Consider the following 26,902-nt stretch of genomic DNA (forward strand, 5'->3'; position numbering starts at 1 on the left):
TGGCTAGCGATAGACTGGAAAGATGGGGGAAAATAATCCAAGAAATAGAAAGCCTCAGAGCAAGAGAGACCAGTGAGGGATGGTCAGTGGTGCCAAACAAGAAGAGTAGGCCAAAATGTAGGGTCTAAGGACAGAGCGGTCACGGCCCCAGGTCCAGCAGGAGATTAGCACTTGTGGGTGAACGCTGAAGAACAGAGCACTCTGCTTCTCTCCAACAGGCCCCTGCAGGTCTGGGGAATGTTCTTTCTTTGCTGGAAGAATGTTTTGCCAATAGCATACCAAGTCTTTGAAAATCCCCTTTGGTTGATTCAAGCTATGGGCTGGAAATCAACACATACTTTAATTAGTCAGAGGAACTAAGATAAGGATATATAGGGGCGAAAAAAATCTCTGGGCTTTGCTTTCCCATAGGGGGTGGTTTGAGGTTTTAGATAACATATATAGGAACTCTCATGCGACCAGCCCTGTGCTGCAAACATCAGCACATCTACAATTGTGGGCCTGACAGGAAAACTTGTAGCAGCTTCACATTTTCTTTGGTCTTCAAATGTTGGCTGAGTATGCCTGCCAGTTTTGAAATTCACAGCATTTCCTTTCAGTGGATAGTCAGGGCCTTTACACCAAGCTGTAACCCTATGGTGTTAGAGACATGGCCTCAAGTATCTTCATATTCTTTTGTTTTGGCCATTATTGGGGGCTTGAGCTCAGGACTCAGACACTGTCCCTTAGTGTTTTCACCCAAGGCTTGTGATTTACCACTTGAATCAGAGTTCTACTTTCCGGCTTTTCATTAGTTAATTGGAGATAAGCATTTCTGGAGCCAGTCACCAGGGCTCATGCTTATTATCCTAGCTACTCAGGAGACTGAGATCTGAGGATCACAGTTTAAAGCCAGCCCAGGCATGAAACTCCATGAGATTCTTATCTCCAATAAACTGCTTAGAAAAAGCCAGATGTGGTGCCATAGCTGAAGTAGTAGAGCAAGCACAAAGAAGCTCTGAGTTAGTGCCCTGGTGCTGGGTTCAAGCCCCAGAACTGGCCAAAAAAAAAAAGTTTCTTGGACTTTCTTGACTGGGCTGGCTTCAAATCATGATCCTCTGATGTCAGTCCTCTGAGTACCAAAGATTACTGACTATGGGTGTCTGGCTTCTCTTCCTATATTAACTGTCTACTTCTACAGAAGCCCTATGGAATAGTTCCTGCCTTGTCTTGGAGCTTCAGCGTAGCTCAGTGGTTCCTCATGCTGACAAGGATAGATATGGAGCAGTCTTGCAGCAGTCTTGCTTCCATCTGGTTTTGCCTTTGACCTTGGGTGAACTCCATGGGCTGGGTTGATACAGATAGTGATAACTCAGTGGTGGAACTAGGAAAACAGGCAACAGTGCTAAAGATGGAAATGCTCCCTGAGCCAGGCTGCCCACAGGGATAACCCTGGAGTTAGAACAAACCTTGCTACCTCCAGTCCCAACCTCCACACATATTCACCCTGTCTCCATGTTATATGAATCCTAATACCAACCTTGTTCTATGCCCACTTGGACAAGGCATCACTGGAAAGGTGGAAGGGAGATGAGGCTTAAGGCTTTTCCCAAGAAGGTGCAGTCTCTAAAGCAACTGATATATTGGCTGCACCAATCATTGAACTGTCTCCCTTCACACATGTATCTTGAGCAATTGTAGGGTGTTGTGTGGACTTGGGCTGTATGTCTCTGTGTCCATACTCACTTCCATCTCATATGCCGAGCGAGCTCAAGGCCGAATCTCCTTCCTAGATGTTATTGCCAGGTCCAGGATGGCGATTCATACCACTTGACCAGCATGATGGTTCATCTTCACTGTCAACTTGACTGGATTAAAAGACTCCTAGAAAGTTGATAAAACACACTTGTAGATTGATACCTGGCTAGTACACTGGCAAAGACTCATCCTTGAAGTAGGAACAGACTGAGCCTGGGCAGAAGAAAAACATGGAAGAGAGGGAAGTTCATACTTTGTATACTTGATCCTCCTTGAGCGGGTGTGTTTTAGCTGCTTTGTCACCTATAGACAGCTGACTCCATGAACAGGAACTTGTACCAGCAGTTCTTCTGAGAGCTTCCAGACCTCCAGCCTCAGCATGCAATTGCATTGCATCATTAGTTTCCCTTGTTCAGAGACTTACAGTTTCTTGGACTGGTTTCTCAAGCTCTTCAATCTACAAACAGCCATTGTGTCCTCTCTCTCTCTTTCTTTCTCTCTTCTCTCCCCCCCCCCACCCTTGTCCCTGTCTCTCTCCCTCTATTGGTTCCTTTGGAGAATTCTAACATAGCCAGTGATATCAGTGATACCAAAGCTGTGTTAGAGCACCCTACCTATCTTGGGTTCAGAACAAAACTCTATTGTCCCTCAGAGCAAAACTCTATTGTCCCTCAGTGATCCATCCATAGAGAAAGAGGCTGAGTTCAGCGAGGGAAGACCCATTCCCAAACCGCACAGCCCGATAGGGCTACAGCAGGATGGAGGCCTGGTCTTGTCCCACACATTGCCCATTGTCTTGTATTATCCTGCCTGCCTCAGCAAGGGCCCATTTATATCCCATTTGGTGTCTGTGTGTCTGAGTCTTCTTCAGAGGAGAGTCTCCTGCCCCTGAGGTGTTTGCCCAACCAGTGATTGTCATGGGTGATCTACATCTTACCGCTCTGCTTCTCCTCCCTGTCCAAAGCACTGCTTATCAGCCCTGGTTTCTGCAGAGAACAGACTGGCCTCAGAGCCAAAGACTGCACCATTGCATTTTCCCTGACAAGTAGTCCCACTAGTCTATGAGCAGGGCAAACCATGGACAAATAGAGGAAGGAGAGCCCACTCACATTCAACTCTGTCTTCTAACCTTTGGGATCCCCTGTGCTTTCTTCCAGTTCTCCATCAAAGCCCTTTCTCTAAGACACTTATCAAGAGCAATTATCATTGTTGGCTGTGTTCACTAGACCCTGGATCCCTAGAACCTATCAGCCTCAAACTCCATTCCCTAGAAGAGAGGACTCATGCAGACTCTCTCCACTTAAAGCCCACCCATCCCCTACCTTAGTGCTCCAAGAAGAATTTATATCCAGTGCTGGCACCCTCACCCTAGAACCCATCCCCTCCTTCTTCCTTTCTCCTATTCAGCATCATTGGTTTGAAACATGAAACAAACACCCAGATGCCTTCTCAGACCATCTTCCACAAGCATGGCGATTGCTAGGCAGGGTGCCTCTCTGAAACTCTGTCTGGATCTCTCTCATAGATGGGCCAGTGCCCCAGGTGTAGCATGACTGACAATAACACCAATAGCCCATTTATAGAGCAGTGACTATATTCCAAAAATCATGCCACATGTATCAACCTTAAGCTGGATCCATGGTTACCCCTATTTTTCATATGAGGAAATGCATGTCTAAAGAAGGTAAGAAGCTGGAAAGTAACAGAGGCTGGGTAAGTGCAGCCTTTATTGTGATAGACTTCAGGTTGATGAAGACAAGGTTCTGATCTCCAGACGACTTGGAAGGGGAGCCACTCAGGAGGTCATGGATTCTACCTTGTGTTCTGTAAGCTTCAGAATTGTCCCCACAACCTGAGGGAGAGGAACTTCCATCTTTGAGTGAGAAAAAGGGAACAACTTTGGGGAGTTCTCCTCTAGAAAATGGGAAGTGGGGCATGGCTCAAGGGTAAGGTGGTAGCCTTGAGCTGAAGAGCTCTGGGACAGCACCCAGACTGAGTTCAAGCCACATGACCTACCAAAAAAAAAAAAAAGAAAGAAAAGAAACCCACCTTGAATCTCCATGGGGGTAACATTTCAGAATTCATTAATTCACTTTCCAGTGCAACTCTATTGAACACACAAACACCAATAATGAAAATAAATAGTATATTTTTATTGAACAAAATAACACCCAAGAAAATCAACGTAAAGAGGAAAGATTTATTTTAGCGTATAGCTCGGAAGTCTCAGTTCAGGTTTAATGGACCCTATCTTGTTGAGCCTGTGGTGAGGAGGAACATCATGGTAGGAAGATGTGGCAGAGGAGAGATGCTCACCTCATGGTGGCCAGGCAGGTGAGAGACAGACAAAGAGGATGTGAGAGAGGGGAAATTGAGAAGGGGGAGAAAGAGGAGAGCTGAGAGAGGAGAGAGAAAGAGGAGAGGAGAGGCCTTGGTGGGGTGAGAGAGTGGGATGAAGAGAAACTTGGAACAAGATGTACTTCTCAAGATGTAGCCCACTCAGATTATGGGCCCATTAATGGAGTCATGCATTGGTGAGGTCAGGGATCTCATGGCCCAGTCACTTCCGTAAGTTCCACCTCTGAACATCACAGCATTAGAAAGCTAGTCTTCATCATTTGAGCCTTTGGGGAATATTCCAGACCCATACCATACCATAAACTGACTCTCTCCAGTTCTTCTTTGAACTCAGTGGCGATCAGAGAGTAGTGATAGTGTGCCTGCCTTTGTCTAAGTAATGCTCACATTATCAAGTGGAGACAGACACTACTGGATTATTAACTTTTTTGTGCACCTTGGGATGCACACATCTAAGAGGCATCAAGACCGGAACTCTTATAGCCTGTGCTTTCAACCAGCACCCCCTAAAACCTCCACCTGCAACTTATATACTACAGCCACCTCAAACAAACATCTCATCTAAACAAAACCAGTTCCAATCTCTGCAAATCAGCTGTGAGAAAGATCTGCCATGCCACAGCCTCTTTCTAACCAGGTTATCATTTCTAAGCCCACGTCATACCCAGGAAGAAATCTAGGGGTAGAAATAGAGCCATCAATTCCATGACACACCCTGCAAGATGGAGCGTCTCAGCTTTCTAACTCATAAAGTTCGAATGCATTCCACTTGTCCATCACCCTTTCCAGACAGGGGCCCTGCCAACAAGTGAACAAAAGCTTCATTCATGATGACCCTCCTTTGCCCTGCATTGCTTCCCTCTTAACTATGCTCTCCTGAGAATCCCAACCAGTTTGAGAAGCAATCTGAGGGCTTGTCCCTGATCCATCACCTCCTCACACTCCAGGCCATCCTGGAAGGGAGAACCTTCATATCCAGGGCTAGAGAATCACTCGGCAGCCACTGGAGCCTTGTAATCAGGTGACACAATTTGTCCAGTCCTCTTGAGCAGTCTCCAGCCACCAGGGGACCTGGACATCCTCAAGGGCTGGACCTCCTTCACGTTGGTGTCAGCCACAGCCTCCTGGAAGTTGGCATATTGCCCTCAACAGAAAACAATAACACATTATGGTCTGCAAGACCTCAGACATAACATGGCTCCATTGTTCTGTGTCTGGAAAATGATCTCACGCTAACCTTGAGAACTGAGGTTAGCCCCAGTCCCTTGGTGAAGTGAGTTCTCCTATGCTCAGGAACACACAGTGGCTCACACATGGTTTAAGGCTCAACTCCTATACCTCTGGGTCCTCCTTCATTCACATGCCCCTTACCAACTTTGTCAGGCTAAAGAATGGCCCCCAATAATCCCTGGAAGCTCCAAATGTGCTTGTTAGGCTACGTGGCAAAGGGAAATTAAGGTTGTGGGTAGAATTGAGATGCTAATCAGCCTTAACATAGGAACATTATCCTAGGTTATCTGGGGGGCCCAAGTGTCCTTGAATGTGGAGGAGAGAAATAGAAGAAGTTAAATTCTTTCCACAGTCGCTGGGAAAAGAAGCCATGGGCAAAGGCATGCTGGAAGCCTATAGAAGCTAGAAGGGACCCGGAAGAAGTGTCTTTCTTGGAGCTTCCAGGCGTACAGTCCAGCCAGCAACTTGATTTTAGCCGGTAAGACCTGTCTCCGATGGTGACTTATGAAAGAGAAAAACATGTACAGCATGGGTCTTATCACGTGTGACATAATTAAATCATTCCATTTTTCTGAGTCTCTAAAATCGGTTCCCATAGCAATGACAAACCATGTCTAAACACACCATTCAGACACTTCTCTCCAAAGGATTCTGTCCTTTACTGTTCATACTCAGACCTTTCCCAACTTCTCTTCCCTCACCTCTGCCTCTCAGCCCTGCCTGCCCCTGCTCTTCCTGAATTCTGTTTCGTATCTACCCTCTGCCAAGGTCTACTATTTCTGTTCACAAAGCTCAGAGTTCACTTTGTCCTACTAGGCCCTTAATTAGGTCCAGGAGCCACAATAAGCAGGCAGTCCACTCCATTCGTGGCATGGCTCCTTGCCTGGATGCATGCTCTGTTTACTCCAGAGTTGTATCCATTTGTCTTAGATTGAAAGCCTTCAGTCCACCCGTCTCTTCTGATGTCCCTCCAGACCCACACCCTATATTCTTTGTCCCAAGGATTGAGTGGCAACTGATGGACAAACTCAGTGCCTTTAATGGCTGAGGGCAGGAAAAGCTCAGGCTATAAGTAGACCTTCCCTCCATTACCCTTGGATGGGAATAAGCCAGCCAATCCAGAAGCACTCCACTTGGAGGTCTTGGTTTTGGAGCCCAACCTGCTAGCCTATTCCTACAGTTCTTAAAAAATTGGTTTCTTGGCAGCTCAGTGGCCTCATCCCCTGCGCATCTGACTTTGCCCACTGCTGCCTGTCTACTTTGCATTTTCCCTCCATTGCCTACTGCTATTGTTTTTCACCCTGATGAGGACATGAAAAGTCTGTATGCAGGGAAGAGTCCGGCTGGAGCATGAGTCTGTCCTTGAATATGACACCATGATTGGTTTCTACCCCTCTGAGGACACCGCCCTGGTAAACAAGTATAGACCTCCTCAGGGGTCTTGATGGTGGAAGGGAGGCTGTAAAAACCAGTCCTGCCTTTTCTCCAGACACAAATAGGCTTCATCCACCCCAAGGCCCTGTGGCCTTCTCCATAGCAGAGAACAGGGAGCACCTTGTGCTTTAGCCTCACTGAGGAGAAGCAGGACACATGCCTAACAGGCTTACCTCACCATGACCTCAGTGGGAGCACACACTCCAGACAGTCGTTGACCTACAAATAGGTTTGGACTGCCCAGGCATTCTGCCCTTCATGAACAGAGTTCAGCCTTTATGGGAAGGTTCCCATAAAGTGGCCTCCTCTCCACTGCCCCAGGGGAAACAAGACTGACTGGGTTACCAATCTGCCACAGTTGGGAGGCACCCCCGGTGGAGTGGAAGACACACAGTGATTTCTCAAGTCTCCTGATGACACCAATCTAGCATAGATGTTTAAACCTCCAACACAGGATCGGGTCACTAAATTGGGGCCTCCCTGGTGATCCAATTGGGCAGTTCCTCTAAAGGCCTGAAGCACCTGCCCCCATCAAGGGCTTTGGTCTTGGGACAGCCAGCAGGCTGACTACCTTGATCCTTGGTCTCAAGTCCAGTGTGTCATTGTTTTCTATGTCCTGTAGTCCTAAGACGTCCAAGGTAGAGTCTGCCTCACCAAGCCTCCTTAGAGCTAAGGGGAGAAATACTTTCTAGCAGGCTTCCCATAGTCTTTATCTCCTGGTTTCACTCATCTGGGTCCCTGGATGCAGGAACTTCCGAGGTGATTTGGTAAGCATCTCCTATCATCTACATGGCTGGCCCTGAGAGACAGTGACCAGCCAGCCACTTAACCACAGACCTCTGACACCTGCACATAGTTGCTGAACTTTTGCTGGACAGAGTTGCTGTACTTTCTCAGCATCGGCTCCCAATTCCTGCAGAACACAAGCCTACATGCCTCATTCTAAACTGATCCAACATCCACTGCTCCACCATCACTTTGCTCTGGGGAGCTGTGCATCCACAGGTCATTTGCTCTTCCCTTCAACAAATAATCCCATGTTTGAGAACATTCCATGGCCCTCTCCCAACCCCAACTCTTTGTGAGAACCATGTAGCTGTGTTCCCAGCTCTCTGTGCTGTGGCTACTTCCTCACTCATCCATCCCCAAGCCCCTGGAAAGTGGCTGTTGCCCTCTCAGCCAATCTGAACTTGGTCTAGGATTGCCAGCCTCTTCAGCCAGTGTCTCTCTGCCCCTCTCATATTTATATGACACCTTAAATCCTTCCAAAACAGCAGTCACTGGAGTGCTCCATCAGGAGGTAGCTCATAGCCACAGACCACCTAGATTATTACTTAGGTTTTTTTCTCCAACGTGTTTACCTAGTATAATTATTTTGTTAAGAAGTTTTGTTAACTACTGAATTAGATTTTTCCTAATGTATATCAGAAGAATGCATACTGTGAGCATGGCCTCAAGGGATCTTGTGTGGTGTCAGAGGTGTGCATCCTGTTCCAAAACCATTTCCTCACCACTCCCCCACTTCTCTTTCCTTCTGAGCCTTTACCATCATTTATTTCCCAAGGCAGCTCTGCTCTCCCTCTTTAAGGAGCCCTGAGGGAGAAAGATAGATCCTCTGCCTGCTTCCTGGCTCTTATGCATTCTGTATTATGGAAGCCTGGGCCCTTCTCCTCACTCTGGGAACTCAGGACTCTACTTCATCAAAGCAAGGATTCCCTCTGCCCTATGGCACTTAGGAGAGGAATGGAATGTAAGGTCAAGGGTCAATACCCAGGTTGCTTTACTATAAGGCCATAGTCTCAAATGCCAGGCTGTGAATAGAGACAGGCAAGTACACCTGACCCACAGTCAGGGTGGTGGCCAGTAAGTTTCTGTAATTACACGAACGAGTGTCTGGAAACCACAAATGAGCACTTTCAAAAAGTGGAATTATAGTCCTGACAGGGTGAGAGGGTGAGTGAGCATAGCAACGGGTCCACTTTTGACCGGGCAGACAAAACAGCTGTGGGAGGTTTGGCCCAGGTGTGTGTGCATGAGGAGAGCCGGGAGGGAGGTGACTGGAAGCTCCAGCTCCACCTGCGATAGGTAGTACTACCAAGAGGTGGGGGAACCCCCTCGCTGACCTCTGACATGACCCAGGAGAAAGTTCTGGAAAGTTTCCACCTCAAAACTGCTACTCCTCCTCATGTCCTGGGCCTCTGCTTGGCCTTGACCTTCTCTGGAATTCCGGCCCCATCCACAGGGCTAAGTCTAGCCTCACACCCCACCCTCCCCACACACATGCAAGCCCTGGCAAAGTTTTAGTCGTGGTTCCCAACTTCTCTGGATACCCCGAGGGCTATCTTTGCTCCAGAACTTGGTGTTGTGTTCAGGTACCAGACATGAGACCTAGAAGGACACAGGAAGATTCCTCCTCCTCCCCCCTCCCACCCCCAATCCCACCTTCAGCTAGCTCTCTCTGCACAACTGGGAGTCAGGGCACAAACTTCTCCTGAGCATGCCTTCTGGTCACTCTGGCCCATATTTCCTTATTTATATGAGGTAGGGGTGCCAATAAGATGTCAAGAGTTTTTAATCATGAACCTGGCACAGGGCCTGACACAGAGGAAGCCCTCATAGACTGAAGCTGTTGCCATTGTTCCTACCTTCCAAATCATCTGTGTAAGGAGGTCCAGAAAGCAGAGAACTCATGGCTGTATTCTTCTTAAAGCCTCAGACCCACTGGGTGGGAGCTGAGATACAGAGAAGACACTCCTAAAGTTTCTCCCAAGGACATTTGGTAGAAATCCTGGTGTTCAACTACCTGGACCCTTACTTGAGGGTGAATATGGGCTAATTATTAGTCAAGTGTTTTTGTTGGGTTTTCTTAGGCCTTTTTATTATGTTTACCACCTGTTCTGTGCCCAGTCCATCCTTTCAAGTGTCCTGGACTCGACCATTTTGACATAAGAAGAAAGACTTTCAGTTTGTCTTCAGTAGTGGTTATCCTAGATCTAAACATCTAGAAATAAGTTGCTGTCTGGAATAATAACATGGGCGGGTGAGTTTGAATAGGAATGTATCAATTACACATATTCTTTTCCATATCCAGTTATGTGGACCTGATTTTTCCTATTGCTTGCTATGTGGTCTCAGGCAAGCCAGGAAACCATTGCAAGCCAAGGTTCTCCAATTGTAAACAGAGGCCCTGGCTCAACAGATCCCGCAGATGGCCCATGTGAAGGCTCTGGTATTTACCTTCTTGGCTTCCTGATTCACAGTCCCATGGTGCTCTCTCTCATCTTCCCAAAACATTTTGCACACTTCAGATTCTTGCTTTGGCTTCACCCTCACTGAAACTGGAATTTCCTTACTCCTCCTCTTTATCATTTGAGGAGGCCATTCTTCACCCCCAGTTTATCCAAGGAGCCACCACTCCCCCTCACTGTGTTGGAATACCCATCTTGGGGACTGCAAGGAAGACTGGAGCTTCGAATGCCTTAGGAACAGAACCAAGTTTGGAACCCAGACACATTTAACTTTGCCACTTGGGGAATACAATTCTCAGGGCCACCATCATGGCTTGCATGTGATGTTGTAACTCAGTCCAGGGCCTTCCTCAGATCACAAGGCTTCTGGGATCCACAGCCATTTGAAATGTAACTTCCATAAAATTTCAGGAACATGGGCTGAAATATACCAGTTGGGAGATCAAGATGAAGGAGACAAGCACCTTCACCATGAGAAAATCAGGTCAGGACCAGGGCCTACATGAACCCCCAAATTACCCATTGCTTCCCGGATAGTTCTCACTGTATCTAATAATAGGAATACTGATAATTATTACTACGATTGCTAACATTTATCAAGCTGTAACTATTGGCTTTTTTTTTTGCCAGGGCCTACGTACTTTTTCTCAAGGCTAGAGCTCTACCACTTGAGCCACAGCACTACTTCTGGCTTTTTCTGAGTATGTGGTATCAAGGAATCGAACCTAGGGCTTTGTGCATGCTGGGCACTCTACCACTAGGCTATCTTCCCGGCCTAACTTTTGGCTCTGGACCACAACAATGCTAGGAAGTAATAATTGTTATTATTACACAAAAGTGTGTGTGTGTGTGTGTGTGTGTGTATGTGTGCGCGCGCGTGCATGCGCGCACGCCTCTGTGCTAGTGTTCTACCACTTGAGCCATAGCTCCACTTCTGGCTTCTTCGTGGTTATTTGGAACTGAGAGTCTCATGGAATTGAACCACACTCCTCAGATGTCAGCATCCTGAGTAGCTAGAATTATAAGCATGAGCCTATGCCTAGCTTTGCCTGTACTTTTGCCAAGGAGGAAACAGTCAATTGTCAGGTCAATAAACTGGCAGAGAGTGGCAGCTCTACAGAGTTAGGGTTGTAGCTCATGTTATTTTTCTGCTTCCTTCCCCCCCCCATCCCACGTGACAATGTTCTAAACCTTGTACAGCTGGATAATGCTTAGGTGTGTCCCCTACTGCTTAGACGAAGACACTGATGTACAAGGACCCCTGCTGAGAAGGCCCTCCTGGGAGCATTTCTCATGAATTTAGGGCAATTTGGAGGTCTTACTCAGAGTAAATATCCTTCCTTCTGCTCAACTATTCCTTCCTTTTAGGAAATAATAAAGGCCATAGGTCATAATTATAGTGTTGTTTTTTTATAGTGTTTCATGATTGTTTTTTGTTGTGGTTGTTATGGTTTGTTGGTTGTGGAACTTGAACTCTGGGCCTGGGTGCTGTCCCTGAGCTCTTCAACTCTAGGCTACCGCTCTACCCCTTGAGCCACAGCTCCACTTCCTATTTTCTGGTTTTTGTTTTGTTTTGAGCAAAATAAAAGGCTAGATGCCTGGGCATTTGGTTTGGGGTGGGAGACGTGGGCTCTGAGTCTGTCTCCAGTGGTCTAGAGGTGCTGGGGTCTGTACTTCTGCTCCTGCACACCTGGCAGTCGGGGCAGGGATGCTCAGGTATACCCATGCTGCCTGGAACTGGTGAAGGATCCCTAAACATAACGTCCCAGCTGTGTTCCACTAAGTGGAGAAGAAGCCTCCATTACCCTAGACTATGGTTTAAGGGGCTTCAGATTCAGTGAGTCCTGAGGCTGGACTGGGATTACTAAGGTTGTTATTATAAGAGAGCACCTCAGTCTTTCTAGCTTCAGAAGTGTGCCATCCCCTTCAATCCTCTTTTTGATACCTGCCTCAGCCTGTGTGGGGCCCCTCTTCCACAAACTCCCCTTGCTTGCTTGGGGTGTGTGTGTGGGGGGGGAGATGGAATATTAACCTTCCCATCGTACATCCTTGTCTTTTCTATCTCCAGAGAAGTCTCATGTTATGATAAACCTTCTCTCTTTATTTATTTAGGGGATTTTCTATGGTGACCTAAAGGCCCCTCCCCCCTAAGTTGGCAGGCTTCCAAGACCATAAATGGTCTATTCAAACCAGGAGATGTCAGGAATATGTGAAAGCAGTTGGTACCCAAGGGATGCATATACACATACCTCTCAGGACTGGAAACCAGATTCCAGAGGCCTTTAGGTCTGTGTTGTCAGTGTCAATATATATGTTATCGTAAAGGTGATTACAGAGGTGATTACAGTTAAGTAATAAGTACATTTCTTTTTGAACAGTGTCATCCCTTCCCACACTCCCAGTTTTTCCCTCCCATCGCTCCCATTTCTTTTACCCTTTGTCCCACTTTTCTATGCCCCCTCTTTGCCCTCCACCCAAAACAGATAAACTTACAAACAAGACAAAAGGTACTGAAAACAAAACCAGCAACAAAGAAAATAGAAACTCTTGTTTCCATTTCTTGGAGTTCATTTTGATACATACTATTTTATATGATCATATGCACATAGCTATTGAGTCCTTGTGACCCTCTCCTAAGAATGTCCTAGTTTGGTCTCATTTTGTGCGAATGCCTAGAGACCTTTATGATTTATCATGTTCTGGTGTATGTTGTTGTCTTGTACCATCCAGTGTATTTACTTGTAGATGTATAGGCACATTCTAGTTATTACACACTAGGGAAGCCGTGCAGCCTATGTTTCTTTGGGTCTGCCATACTTCACTTAATATAATTTTGCCTCTATCCACTGACACAACAATGGGCCACGATCTGAGTCTAGAATGGTGAGGGCAAAAGCAGCTTGGGCAGAAACTCTGGCCTGAGCCAGAAACTCTCCTTGAGCTGGCACTGTGAGGAGACCACAGTGAATGAGAACTAGGTCACCGTGAGTCGGGCCATAGGACCTGAGGATCTTGGCCCCGGGTCAAAGATACTAGGGCTTCATTTAAGCCAGACAGTGAGTGAGCATAGATAGAGGTATAAGTCCTGTGGAGCTAAATTAGAGGGTGAGGTCAGACACGAAGAAGAACTTTCCTATGGCTAGGATGTGAGACATGAGGATTCTAGTCTCCCCAGTGTAAAGAAGATGCCCCTTTTCCAAAAGCACTTGCAGAGGTAAGGGCTGGCTTCTGTGGCCTGAAATGGACCCACAGTAAGGTCTGAAGAAAGGACAGTGCTCAGAAGTCCACTCTGATGCTGGGCCACCTCCTTCCTTTTGTTCTCTGCCTCCTTTGGCTGGTCTTGGGTTTCATGTTAAGTGTTTTTGTTTTGCCAAGTTCCAGCTAATCTACCCACTCTATGACCCATTCTATGACCCATTTCCCTCTGAGTTACCCCACATACACACTGGCACCACTACTCCGTGGTGCAGGTTGGCCAAGGACCCTCTCCGTGCCCCCCCCCCAGGGTGTTTTCTGTTGAAGGTCACTCAGCATCATCTCACTCTCACTGAAGGTGACTTGGCCTAATTTGGAGTCAGGGCCATCTTCAGTGTTGAGGCTTTTCTTTGTTTCTGCCGTTCCCTCTGCACATTCTCTGAGCACAGACAAACATGCAATTGCCCAAATGGCAGTGTTCCAAATGCCCATTACATGGAAGCTGACAGGGCCCCAAATCTGAAAACCGAGTGCTAAGACAAATTCCCTTCACTACTCCTGAATTTGGCTTTCTTCATGAACTCTTCTGCTAGAAATTTGTGACCAAGACAGGCCAAAGATATTCTGGTTACTAGAATATTCCTTGTTCTTGAGTTGGAAGCATGTGGAAAGTGTCAAGTCCTCTGCTGTTCAAGGTGAAGTTCAAGAGCCAGCAGGAACAGGGTGCTGGTGGCTCACACCTGTAATCCTAGACTCTCAGAAGGCTGAGATCTGAGGATCAAGGTGTCAAGCCAGCCTGGGCACGAAAGCCCATGAGACTCTTTTTATTTGTTGCTTTATTTTTTTCTTCTGTTCTTTTCTTCTTTTTTTATTGTCGGGGTAATGTATAGAGGGGTTACAGTTACATTGGTCAGGTGTGGGTGTATTACTTCTCGAACATTGATACCCCACTCATGTTTTTGTCCCCCTTTCCTTATCCCATGAGACTCTTATCTCTAATTAACCACCAGAAAATGGGAAGTGGTGTTGTGGCCAAAGGGGTAGGGTAGTAGCCTTGAGCTGAAGAGCTCAGGGACAACGCTGAGGTCCAGAGTTCAAGTCTCATTGCTGACAAAAAAATTAAGAGACAGCAAGATCAGCATCATCTAACAATGTGTTAGAAATACAGAGACTTGGCTGAGTTTGGTTGTACATGCTTGTAACCCCAGCTACTCAGCAAATAAAAAATTGCCAATTCTCCAGGATATTGAAACAAAAGCCATATAACGAATGATTGTTGTCCTTAATGTACTATGTTGTCTCTCATCTCCTTTGCTGTCCCTTGGTTATCTCATATTGTTATACTATCTCACTTTGTTATCTGATATATTGAATTTATTTGTATTTGGTTATTTGAAATTTTATAGGGAAGGGGGGAAAACCAAGACGGGTGGGGAGTGTGGGGGGGAGGGAAATGGTACCAAGACATGTGAAAGGGTATCAATGTATGCGAATTAGTGCACCTTCTATCTGACAAATATCATGTAACCCTTTTACTAATTACAATAAAAAAAATGCAAAAAAATTGCCAATTCTAGGCTAACCTGAGCAAAACTAGTGTGAAACTCTGTCTCAAATACAAAACACTAAGTGGTAGAACACTTGCCAGTTTATGTGAGATTCTGGTTTCTATCCCTAGTTCTGAATAACAAAGAAAGTGAGGGGAAGGGAGGAAGGTCTCACCCCTGCCCCAGAGTGAATCTACAGAGACTCTACTTCTTCCTCTGTTCTTTCTGCCCTTCAGGGACCCTGAGGCTTGGGTGAGAAACGTCTTTCTTGAACAGGGCTGAGCAGAGCCAAATGGCCACACATGATGCAACTTCAGGCCCTCCCCACAGCCCCAGCCTTGCTCCTCTCTCTTACTGCCTGCCCCCAACTGATCCTGAGTTGCCCAACCTGCTTCTCTGTAAATTGCCAGCATTCTCTCTATTCTGGAAGTTACTGACTTTCCTACACTTCCTGACCAACTAAGGGACATGCTCCCCTGACTCCAGTTAAGAAACAACATGATCCTGCTAAGAGTATATTAGAAAGAGTATAGGATCTAGGGTCTGAGCCTAGCTCTGTGACTGTCACAGTTGTGTTATTGGTGAAATGAACAGAGAAGTTAGCTCCTGCTGTGTGACAGAGACCACCTCACACCAAGACATCAGGACAGCACAAGTCATCTTCCGCAGTTACCCTGTAGTTGGTCTCCTGGAGGCTTCCAGGTGGGAGGGATGAGCAAGTGTCAACAGTGCCAAGAACAGCCTCTTGTCTAAACTTGCAAGCCAGGGAGCTTCTCCCACTCACCTCCCTGCTGCCCACTAAAAGGCTGTACAGACAGGGTCCCTTTGAAACCTTCTTGTCAGGGTGTCATTAGATAGGCAGGTGCTCTGTCCCTGTTGCTTTGTCTGTAAAATGGCAGTAGCAACTTCCTTGTTCCCAGGACAGTTCTTGGACAATAGTATGGGAGTGCTATAAAATGAAAGGTAGAGTCCCAGTCAAGAGGACAAATTCATAACATCACTTAAATCACCTGTGACCCCATGGCAGACATGACTATTCGATCATACTGCTGTCTTTCTTTGGATCTGGACACACTACACGAGATACTTTAAGATCACAGTCTTCATTCTGAACACTAACTACTCACTAAATTCCCTTCAGTGAATGTGTGGGGTAGTCCCAGTAGTCTGACAGCCTGACTCATTTAGTTTAGGGGAGGAACTCAGACCTCAGCATTTTAAAAACAATCATGAGGTTATTTTTCAGGTACTATAAAGAACCACTGCTCTTAGCAACCGTTACCAAATGCCCATGTAAATTCGTAAGATATAACCCAGTGGCCACCTTGCCAGCTATTCACTGTTACTATCTCCCAGCTCCAGAGCTCTCACTTGTTTCCCAATTATCTACCAAGTCCTGACTGGTCTGCCATGTCTTGTCCTCCCACAGTGGGCCCTGGGGCTTGTATGGGTCGCCTGATCATCTTCTGCAAGCGACACTAGGAAATAGACTCAGAACCCAGGGGAAACCATCCCCATCCTGATAAACCCCTATCTGTGTACCATGCTAGAAACACACATGTGCACATATGCACACACACACACAAAGAGATACACATGCACATATGTTTGTTTTGCCAACCAAGGTAGCAAACGTGTTGCCAAATCTTGATCAGCTCACCTTTTCCACCTCTACCAGGCAGATAGTGGCATGGACTGTGGACTGAGAGCAGCCTCCTGGATGATAAGGGAGTTCAACCTGGTTCTGCGACTTTGCCCCAAGCCACGGACCACTCCTGTGAACTTTCTAGCTGTCATCTCAGCTCATCCTACCCTTCCCCCAAACCTTTCACCAGTTCTTCCATATACCCTTCTTGCCCATAGCCAGGCATCTTGCCCAGGATCCTTGCTCTTCCATGTTACTTAAGCCCTCTGCCTCACCCCCAACAGCACCATTAATATGGCAACCTTGAAAGTGGGTTAGTGCCCCCTGACTTCAGAAACTCTGGCTTTCTACCTGCCCAACACCCTTGCTCTGTAGCCTGAAACCACTGGCTTGGAAACTCTGTCCTCCCTCTCTGCCTTCCTCCTACCCACTGGGTGGGAAAAGCCATCACAACAGTGGCTCTTTGGATCCCCTGGTCATTCGGCTTCAGTGCCACCTCAGCTTCTTCCAGCCCAGGACATGGGACTCTCACCAGCTCCCCCCACTCACTCTGCTGACCTCCAGAAGGCCAGGAGAGCAGAAAGGATAGGGCAAATGCAGATACCCAAGATCCCAGCCTAGAGAGAGTTCAGGGTCCCTATCAGTTCTGGACTTTGTTCATACTTTGGTGGGAAGCCAGAAAGTGGGTTGTATACACATTCTTCTGTAGCTCTCCCTTTTCTCTCCCATCCTCTTTCCCCTCCTCCCAGCCTGTGCTCCATTCTTCAAGTCTTCCAACTCCATCAAAACTCCCTCCCTATTGCCATGTGTACTTGGGTGGGCTTTTTTTTTACCCCCCCCACGCACACACACACACACATGCACACACACATGTACATGCACACGCACACACACACACAGCTACAAACAGGCCATAGAAATAACACACATGATGTCACACTTGTGTGTATTCATGCCATTGACATGTGGCAATGTAGATGTGTGTGTGTCTGTGTGTGTGTGTATGTGTGTGTACACATGCACGTGCTGAATGTATGAACACTCAGAAACCATTCAATGAGATTGCAATGTTTATTGACGATACAACACGGGGCTTAGGAACACAGGAAAAGCAAACAGTGTCCCCTCTTCTCTATTTCTGGGTACAAGAGAGCAAAGAGAGATACTCTGAACCATGCTTGTCCTACTCAGAATGGGGCTGAGCCTGGGTAAGGATGGGATGGCCAGTTTGGGTTGATTGTCCTTCAGTCCTCGTCTTATACTCAGAGCCAGCACTGGCCAGATCTAGGCAGAAGCTGAGACAGGGCCATCAGGGTAGAGATCTGTGTCCCAGGCTCAGGGATCCAGGCACCACCACGAGGACTGAGGTAGAGACTGGCAGGGCTAAGCAAATCCTGGGTGTGTGCTACCTATCCAGGCTCAGAAGACACCAGCTGCAGGAAGAAATGGGTTGGCCAAGGGCCAGGAGCCAGGAACAGCAGGGTGGGGTGGGGGAGACAAGAGGGTAGAGGAAGACGCTGTGGGAGCCAGAGGCAGGTCCACACAGGAGGAAGGGCATGAGCAGCCCATCTACCGACCACTCTTCTTAGAGGAGGCGCTCAGGCTGGAGCCCTTCCCCAGGGTATCCTTGTAATCGCTGGCACTGGCCCGGCTCCTGCTCTCCCCACCACGGACGCTGCACACACCAGAGATGCAGCTGGTACTGTTGGCCACATAGCCTCCGCTGACGGTGCTAGGCCGGATGCCATAGCCACTGCTGCCGCTGGTGCTGCTAATGATGGCTGCAGAGGGAGAGGGAGGGTCAACACTCAGGAGGAACTGTGATTCTCCTTTCCCCAGAAGGGTCAGGACTCTTTGGGGACTCTGGTCACAATCATACTTTCCCCTTGGTGAGACTATCCCCAAGACACCACCCCAATTTCTTGTCCTTGACTTGCTCAGCTTATACCCTGTGGGCCGGGTCTTACCCTGCTCATGCTCAGAGCCTTTATCTCCTTAATCCAGATACCCAGGTGCCTGTCTTTTCTTCTGCCCATCCTCCCACTGTCTTCACCTATTAACTCCTTTGCCAAACCTCCAGCCTCCAGCATCTCTATCCTGCCAGCATTCCCGAGATGGCAGTTTTCCCAAATATCTGATTTAACTCTTTTAACCCTGCTAAGAAACCTAGATCCAGTATTACAGGTTTGAGGTTCTCCTCTACTCCCATTTTTGAATTCCTTCAATTTTCTTTAATTTCCCCTGCACATGTCTGATTGCAACTTGTAGACCCCTAGCTTCACACAAACCCATCATACCCCCCATGCCACATGGAAACAGCAGCCCCTTCCCCTCCCTACCGACCCCCACCCCTGCCATTCCATGAAGGGAAGAAAGAACCCTAGGTGGGGAGTCAGGAGACCTGACTTAAGATAGGGGTCTAACATCTGGCTGTGTGACCCTCAGGAAAATTTTCCCCTCTCTGGCTCTTATTCCCTTGTCTACACCCATGCAGGATGTGACTAAGGTCTTCCCAGCCTCCCAGGGTTAAACTTTAGGTCAAAGGCCCACAGATACTTACAGATGCTGACAGGAGATGGATATTCTCCAGACATTCTGTAATGGAGAGAAGATGAGAGAGAAGTCACTCAATCTGCACTGTCCCCACCAGGATTCAGAACCCAACAGGTCCCATTTTTTACTCCAGGGTTTCTTTGGCACAAATAGAGTCTGAGAGGTTTTGGAGGCCATCTCTGAATCTCTGGGGGTAGGCAGGTAACAATCTTGATCGAGTCATAGTTTACAAAAAGTGCACATGTGGAGATAGCATGTCTGTATCCAGGCCCATACTCGGCATCTTCCTACCTCCCTAGCACAGGAGACTGGAGTAGCTTTCCCAGCCTCAGGATGCAGCTGGCCAGATAGAGAAGATGGGATGGAAATGTGTGAGAGAAGAATGAGGAGTAGTTCTGTGGGCAGAGAGAGACCAATAGGATGTCCCCAGATACATTCAAGAACGTTATAGGATTAAATGAGAGAATCTACATAGAACATTTTCCATCACCCAGTTCCCAGAATGAAGTAAGCACTATCAGCATGAGTGGACACTCCTGGCTACTGATTATGAATGATTATTAGTATTCCTATCCTCGCCATTCTATCACTACCCAGGATATCTCGCCCTCTCTGGGTGAGGATGCACTAGGCCCTCCCCTCTGGCTCTTCTGCCCCGAAGAGCAAGTGCACACCCAGCTCACCTGCACTCCTCGCTCTCCAGCAGCTTGCGGTAGGTGGCAATCTCCATGTCCAGAGCCAGCTTCAGGCTCATGAGCTCCTGGTACTCTCGCATCAATCGAGCCAGCTCATCCTTGGCCTGGTGCAGGGCCCCCTCCAGGTCATCCAACTTGGCCCGGGCATCCTTGAGTGCATTGTCTCCTCGCTGCTCAGCATCGGCGATGGCTGTCTCCAGGTTAGAAGCCTACAGAAGGAAGTCCAGAAATTAGACATCTAGAAGTAATCATAGAAGCCACCAGCAACCAATTTTCTCCCATTCTTGAAGATCCTAGGCCACAGTTGCCAAGTCCACCCAGACTAATGCTCTTGTGGAGGAAGGGGCTGGCAAACCCTTCCTAAACCCTACCTCCACACCCTGGGCTCAGATGTCTGTGTGATGGGAAATTCTAAATTCTGCTCTGAGATCATAGCCAAGTTGGGCTCCATTTCCAAGCCTCACTTCAGTGCAAAGACATTTATGGGGCCACACTGTGCTGGAAAGAGTAGGAATGGTGTCCCAGAGACATTCTACTCGAAGTGTTGGTGGCATTGACCTCACTGGTCTTCTCTTCTCCTGACAGAGAACCCAAGGCTCTCAACCAACTTGTCTACCCTCTATCCAGCTTGCTTACCTGCTTCTTGGCATTCTCAATCTCTGAACGCAGTCTCTGGATAAACCGACTGAGCTCTGTGATTTCATTCTTGGTGTTTTTGAGGTCGTCTCCATGCCGGCCAGCTGCCAGCTGCAGCTCCTGGAACTGGGAACCCAAAAGCAAGGACAGAGCCATGGATGAGTCTGAAGGTGTGTGTGGTAGAAGAATTGAGGTCATCGAAAAGCTATTTTATGGGACTGGGGCACAGTGGACTCTGAGCTGGACACTACCTCTGCTCAGGCTGTGGTTACTTCATCAGCCCAGCTTAGCCAGCTCACCTTGGTCTGGTACAGGGCCTCAGCCTCAGCCTTGCTCTTCAGGGCAATGTCTTCATACTGAGCCCGGACCTCATCAATGATGCTGTCCAGGTCCAAGTTCCGGTTGTTGTCCATGGACAGGATGACAGACATGTCGCTGATGTGAGACTGGATCTGAGCCATCTCCTACAGGAAAGATGGAGTGATCTCTCAGAAGCTGATGACCTTGACCAAGCAAAGGCTGGACATTTTACTAATGTCGAAGTGTGACTTGGAACCCAAGTCTGTCACATCCTTTGGTACCACCATCATGGAATGAGGCCTGTTTCCCTCCTCCCACTTCAAGATGGAGGCTAAGAAGCTTCTAGGGTAGATGGCTTTCTACCTAGGGGCCTTTCTGGGACTGGAATTTCTTTCTCTCTCCAACCCACTGGGAACATTTTACCAACTCCTGTCTAAGGAAAGGAGTGGGAGATAGACTTACTGCTTCAAAGAGACACTTGAAGAACTTGATGTCCTGATCCATGGAGTCCACCTTGGCCTGCAGCTCCACTTTATTGGCATAAGCCGCATCCACGTCCTGAAAGATGTCCCAGCCATCACCAGGTCACCATGGATGCACCCAAGAAGGCAACATCTATCCTAGCTGGCTGCCCTTTGGGAAAGTAGGTACCCTCTCCCCCTGGGTGGCTCTTAGGGAAATAAAGCACCAAACACCAAGCTCAGCCCCTTCTAAGAACCCATTCCATTGAGAGTAATAGGGTACCCCTCCTAGGAAGAGAGCACCCACCATTAGAAGCACAACTGTAACATGAGCCATGTCCCACAGCTGCAAGGGAGCCCCTATGTAACAGGTCCTCTCCCCATTAACCTTCATTTCCTTTCACTTCTTTTCTTTTTCACTCTTTTCTTCCTTCCTTCCTTTTTTCTTTGTCAATCCTAGGGCTTGAACTCAGGGGTCATGGTGCTGTCCCTGAGGATACTACCACTTGAGCCACAACCCCACTTCCAGCTTTTTTTTTTGGCAGCCCTGGGCTTGAGCTCAGGGCCTGAGCACTGTCCTTGGACTTTCTCAAGGCTAGAGCTCTACCACTTGAGCCTGAGCACCACTTCTGGCTTTTTTCTATGTATGTGGTACCAAGGAATTGAACCCGGGTCTTTGTGCATGCTAGGCAAGCACTCTACCACTAGGCCAAACTCCTGGCCCCCACTTCCAGCTTTTTACTGGTTCATTGGAGATAAAAGTGTCACAGGCTTCCCTGCCTGGGCATGCGTAAACCATGATCCTCAGATCGCAGCCTCCTGAATAGCTAGGATTGCAGGCATGAACCCCCAGTGTCCAGCTCTCATTCTTTCTTCTGGAAAGCCTTTCACCATGGTTCTCCTGCCTTCTTTTCACCGGTGAACACCAGCGTGGTAGAGTACATTGGCAGGTATGGCAAGGGCTGCTTTCCCCCTCACCTTCTTCAGCAGCACAAACTCGTTCTCTGCAGCCGTGCGCCTGTTGATCTCCTCTTCGTACCTGTGGGAACACCAGGGCTTGTGGGCTCCTGTCTCTCACTGACATCCCTCCTTTGCTCTGGGAAGACCCCGAGGGAGAATCTGCATGCCAACTAGAGCACATAGGGGCCAGAGGACTTGACAGTGAAGCCAGCTAGGCCAGGGAGACTTTTTGGAGGAGAAGACACCATAGCCAAGTTTGGAAAATGGTCATTGCAGATCTAGTTTGGAATGAGGAAGAAGTATATGCAGTAAAACTCAGGGAAGAGGGCAAATTGCTCCCACCCCTGCATGGGAGCAAAGAATTACAAATGATGACGATCTCACATGCAAGTCCCTCAGTGACTCCTGCTTATCTTCCTGGGAGGCATATAAATGTATTTCCCTTTCCTGGCAAAGGCCCTGGGTACGACATTGACCCAAGGCTTCCGAAGCTAATCTTCTGACCACTTTCCAGCACACTGAACATTTGTCTTAAGTGCCAGACTAGAGGTGAAAGCAAGGAATGTATTCCAGACTTCTGCTTTTCATAAAAAAAAGAGCACCATCTTCTATAAGTTTAAGCTGGGCTGAGCCAGAAGAAACTGTCCAGCGCTGGAGGACCCCCTTTTCTCTCACCTCTTCTTGTAGTCCTCCACCACGTCCCGCACGTTCCTCAGCTCCGAGTCCAGCCTCACCCGGTCCCCAGACAGTGTCTCCAGCTGCTTCCGCATGTTGCTGATGTAGCCCTCCAGGATGGGTTCCAGATTGTTCTTGCAGTTGTTCAGGTCCAGCTGCTGCAGCAGCTCCCACTTGGTCTCCAGCACCTGGTTCTGCTGCTCCAGGAAGCGCACCTGGAACCCAAAGCCCAGCTAGTGTTGAGTCTCCATGGAAACCATCATCAAGAGCATTGTGCACGGCACTCCCCCTGCATCTTCTCCCTGGCTCCTCACTACATCTGTAAAAGGTGAGTGCATCAATAACCCTCAATGGAGAAGAAACAGAGGCATGGAGTAGCTTGAGCCTTTTCCAAGTTAGTAGAGCCTAGAACTGAACCCAAGCATGTGTCCCTGGACCCTAGCGACATGTATCCAGTTACCCAGAGCCCATCATGGTTAATTTGGAGCAGGGCCTGAATGTATCTGAAATATCAGGGCAGAGCCAGGCTGTCAGTCTGAAGAAAAGTCTATACTTCATCTCAGCCCATGCCAAAACTCAATGAAGTTTAGACCATGTGCTTGAGTATATTCCAGATTCCAACTTCTTTGCTCAGGGTTGCTCCTCCTCTCCTTGTCCTGCTCCTTACACCCATTTTCTTCTAGAGTGGGCGCAGCATGTGGAGAAGGATGGGCAGGGAAGGTGGGCTCTGGCTGAGCCAGGAAACTCACCAGAGGGTCTGATTTCAAGACACTTTGTTTTTCTCTGATTTGGGGAGACATAATCTCAGGCATGTGACTTCTTGAGAGCACAGCTGTGTAGCAAGGTTGGGTGCATGGGTCATGGGAAAGTTGTCTGGATTCTGCCACTGAGATAGGATTACTTGTCTCTAGCAAGTGACCTGCCATTTGGTTGGCTTAACTAACCCTGAGTTCCTCACATATGCTCATGAGCTGAGCACTGGGCACATCCCTCCTCTGAGACGCCACAATACACATGGCACCATTAGACCCAGCTGGATTGCAGATAAAACCTCACTGATCCTTTCTGGCTCTCTGAAGTTAAGGGACTGCATTCCCTTGAAACTGGGAGCTATCTAGGCTCTGAGATGTGTTCTCTCCTGCCTAAGAGAGATCTTCCTTCCTGATAATTTCCCTTATCAGCAGGGTTTTTCCAGCCCAGCCAAAGGTCAGTCAAATTGCTCCCAGCCCCAGATCCCCAGTCCTCAGAGCACTTTGATTGTCTAGACATGACAAGAAACCATAGAGCCAGTCCAGGCCTCTGAGGCTCTGCAGAACAGAGCCCCACCTTAAAGCCTAAATCGCATGGAGGCAAACAGAGCCCCCTAGTTTCCTCCCTAAGATCAGAGGCAGGTAGTTGAGAGTCTAAGCTCATTCTCCCTGTGCTCTGTGCCTTGGGCATGTCATTGCTCTCTACAGCTTTGCTGACACAGAAGTTGGGGTGATCATCTCTTATCTACCAGATGTCAGGAGCCTATGTGTGCAGGAGGACTTTTCCAGACCTGCAATTCCTTGGCTTCTCAGCATCACTCCTCAGGCTTCCAGAGACAAAAAGAGATCGTAACAACAGCCATGGTATTTGGAATACTGATTATAGGTTGGGCATTGTGCCCAACTCCAAGAGAAATGGGTTATTGTCTCCATTTTAAGGATAGGGAGGTAGAGACTCAGGCAGAATAAGTGACTTTCCCAAAGTCACAGAGCTGGTTAATGATGGGTCAAGGTTAAAACTAGGCCTGACTCCAAAGCATTATGGGCTTTCTTCCACCACAACGCAACTCTACTTCTCAAGAGAGTCCTTAGCCACTGAAACAAATGCCCATAGCAGAGCATCTGTCAATCAAAGTACCCGAAATGACATGGAGGTTCTGCATCTACAGGGCAAGTGACTGGTGGACCATGTTGCAGCATGCCACAGGAGGAGGGCAGGCCTCCTGGATACTCTGGGGCTCAGTCTCCTACCAGCCTTTACTGAACACCACCTGCTTAGGTAGACCCTAGACTTAACAATGGCACAATCTAGGCCCCAGGAGTAAGGACCAGGTTTCTCCTCTTCAGATTTCCCCTAAGCCTCAGTGGGGCTGAGTGTGCCTTTATTTTCCATCTGGAAAGATAGCACAAGGCACCAAGATGATGGAAGGCACCTGCCATGCCCACAATAAACACCCTACTCCCTCCTGCTGTAACAAAACCTCTTATTCCTAACCGCACTCCCTCCTGCTGTAACAAAACCTCCTATTCCAAGAACAGAAGGGGAGAGCCATTTGCAAGATCCCTCATACTTAATAGACCCACCTTGTCGATGAAGGAAGCAAACTTGTTGTTCAGAGCCTTGATCTGCTCCCGCTCCTGGGCCCGCACTTTCTGGATCTCGGGGTCCAGCTCCACATTAAGGGGGGCCAGGAGGCTCTCATTGACGGTGACCTGATGGATACCTCCAGGTGGGCACACAGTTGGGCATGAAGGCCCCAGAGCCACACTGCCAAACATGCTGCCAGCAAAGCCACTGGCCCGGCCCCGGCCAAATCCAAAACCTCCATTCTTTCCGCTGCTGCTGGCTACATTGAGGGAGATGCTCCGGGTGCCCCCTAGATTGTAGAGGCTCCGGCTGCCAAATCCCCCATTTAGCCCTTTGCCTCCTGCCCGGTAGGAGGATGAGCTGCCCCCAGAGAGCACGGCTGAGCAGCCACTGAAGCCCCTGTTGGTGGCAGCTCCAGACTTGCAGGTGAACTGGCGGCTCATGCTGCTGGTAGAGATGGAGCTCGGATGCAGGAGTGAGGAAAGCAAAGTCCCACAAAGGTTGCGCTGGCTGAAGTGAGCATCGACAGGTGCCTTTATATGTGCTTGGCACTGGGCTTGTAGTTGGGCAGCTGAGAGCTTAATTCGTGGGTTTGGCTTGCCTGGGAGCAAGAAGTCATTTTCTCTGTGCTGAGCTAGAGATCGGGCCCTCCCCACCTCTGAAACAACATGAAACCATCAAATTGCTGGGCTTGCAAGCTTTGCTCATGTAATTTGTGTCTTATCTAATTAACCTGCTGTTATAGGGTAATTTCCCCCAGGCTGTAGCCTCTCTAGGGGGATGTCATTGGCACTTCAGTATGGCTATCCTGATGAATCTCTGGGTTGTTGGCTTCCCCTTGGGCTCGGAAAGCAGAGATGGCATGGGCTTCCTTGAATAGGGCGTGCAATTGAGCAGAGAAACCTGGGACATCCATCCTAGATAGACCTTCTTTCTAAAGCAGGACAGAGTGTTCCGGCAACCACCCATAGAAATCAGCAGTTCCTTCTCCTGAGGTGGTGGGGGCCGGGGGGTGGCACAGGAGAGGAGATTCTGTGTCTAAAATGGGACATGCGCAGCAGTCGCCAGCAGTAGCGTCCTTCTACGTGCTGACTGAAGAGCCCTATGTGTAACACTGTAGCATAGGTGGGGGACAGTGTGAGGGGACAAGGTCTTTAGGGTCACTGGAAGATAGAGTTGGGCAGAGGTTCAACTGGCAGCAGTGTAGAGAGAAGTAGAAATGCTGGCTAGCTGCAGTCTGAAGGTTCAAGGTCAAATCTCTCTGTGTGACGTTTCACTGCTCTGGTCTCTCTTATGATGTGCATCTGCTCTGAAACTCACAACTGCTTAAAAGACTCGAATTGCCCTTTCTATGTTCAATAAAAAGCCACTGTCACTATGAGCCCCAACTCCCACTGTTCAGGGCCAAGCAGCTAAGAACAAAAGCAGAGTGGAACTCAAGCCTCGCTGAACAAAAGGCCACCCTGCTCCACACAGTCCTACAGCGGCTGTTACAGAGGTTCTGCTGTCTTGTCTATCCAGAGTTACTGGTCCCAGTCCCTCCCATAATTGTCCTATGTAGCCCACATACCTACCCAAAGACCCCTGCTTAGATCCCATGGTGAGATGGGTATCGCTCTTGGCTGAATAGGGCACAAAAGAGCAGAGAGTCTAGAGACAGGCCACTGAATTCCAGATTGGCCTAGGATCCATGCACATCTCTCCCCTACCTTCTTTCTCCAGCATTTCTCCCCTGCATTTCCTCCCAGCTTTGCTCAACCTTCCTTGTTTCCCCCTCTCCATCATTTCTCCATCTATCCTCCATCTTCCTCTCTTCACCTCTTGTTCTATTATCCCCAGACTCAGGGGACCTCCTGGATTAGAACAGCCCAGATCTGAGCTCTGTTCGCAT

General features: G+C 48.3%; 1 protein-coding gene across 2 annotated transcripts; it reads right to left on the reverse strand.

Annotated features, from left to right (window-relative positions):
• Positions 1-17,963: 17,963 nt before the first annotated feature.
• On the reverse strand, positions 17,964-25,454 carry LOC150066882 (keratin, type II cytoskeletal 71). Of its 2 annotated transcripts, XM_090356089.1 has the most exons (11): positions 25,008-25,454; positions 22,675-22,889; positions 22,018-22,078; positions 21,041-21,136; positions 20,578-20,742; positions 20,279-20,404; positions 19,631-19,851; positions 18,951-18,989; positions 18,734-18,774; positions 18,328-18,343; positions 17,964-18,150 (listed from the first exon to the last, which is right to left on the reverse strand). In XM_090356089.1, exons 1-11 carry the CDS (start codon positions 25,452-25,454, stop codon positions 17,964-17,966), a joined length of 1,614 nt encoding a protein of 537 aa, XP_090212215.1. The 2 variants fall into 2 exon arrangements, with proteins under 2 accessions (XP_090212215.1, XP_090212224.1); XM_090356098.1 differs by lacking the exons at positions 18,328-18,343; positions 18,734-18,774 and having other exon boundaries at positions 17,964-18,175; positions 18,955-18,989.
• Between the last annotated feature and the right edge of the window lie 1,448 nt (positions 25,455-26,902).

The sequence above is a fragment of the Megascapheus bottae genome, chromosome 2 (assembly GCF_031878675.1).
Source record: "Megascapheus bottae isolate mThoBot1 chromosome 2, mThoBot2.hap1, whole genome shotgun sequence".
NCBI lineage: Eukaryota > Metazoa > Chordata > Mammalia > Rodentia > Geomyidae > Megascapheus > Megascapheus bottae.

What these genes read in the sequence shown, in the direction of transcription:
- LOC150066882 (XM_090356089.1), bottom strand. Translation starts at nt 25,454, where the DNA reads ATGAGCCGCCAGTTCACCTGCAAGTCTGGAGCTGCCACCAACAGGGGC. An exon ending in TTGCTTCCTTCATCGACAAG is followed by an intron (nt 22,890 to 25,007) that starts GTGGGTCTATTA and finishes TTTGGGTTCCAG; the next exon opens with GTGCGCTTCCTGGAGCAGCA. An exon ending in TCTCCTGTCAGCATCTGTAA is followed by an intron (nt 18,775 to 18,950) that starts GTATCTGTGGGC and finishes CTCCCCACCTAG; the next exon opens with GGTTCTTTCTTCCCTTCATG.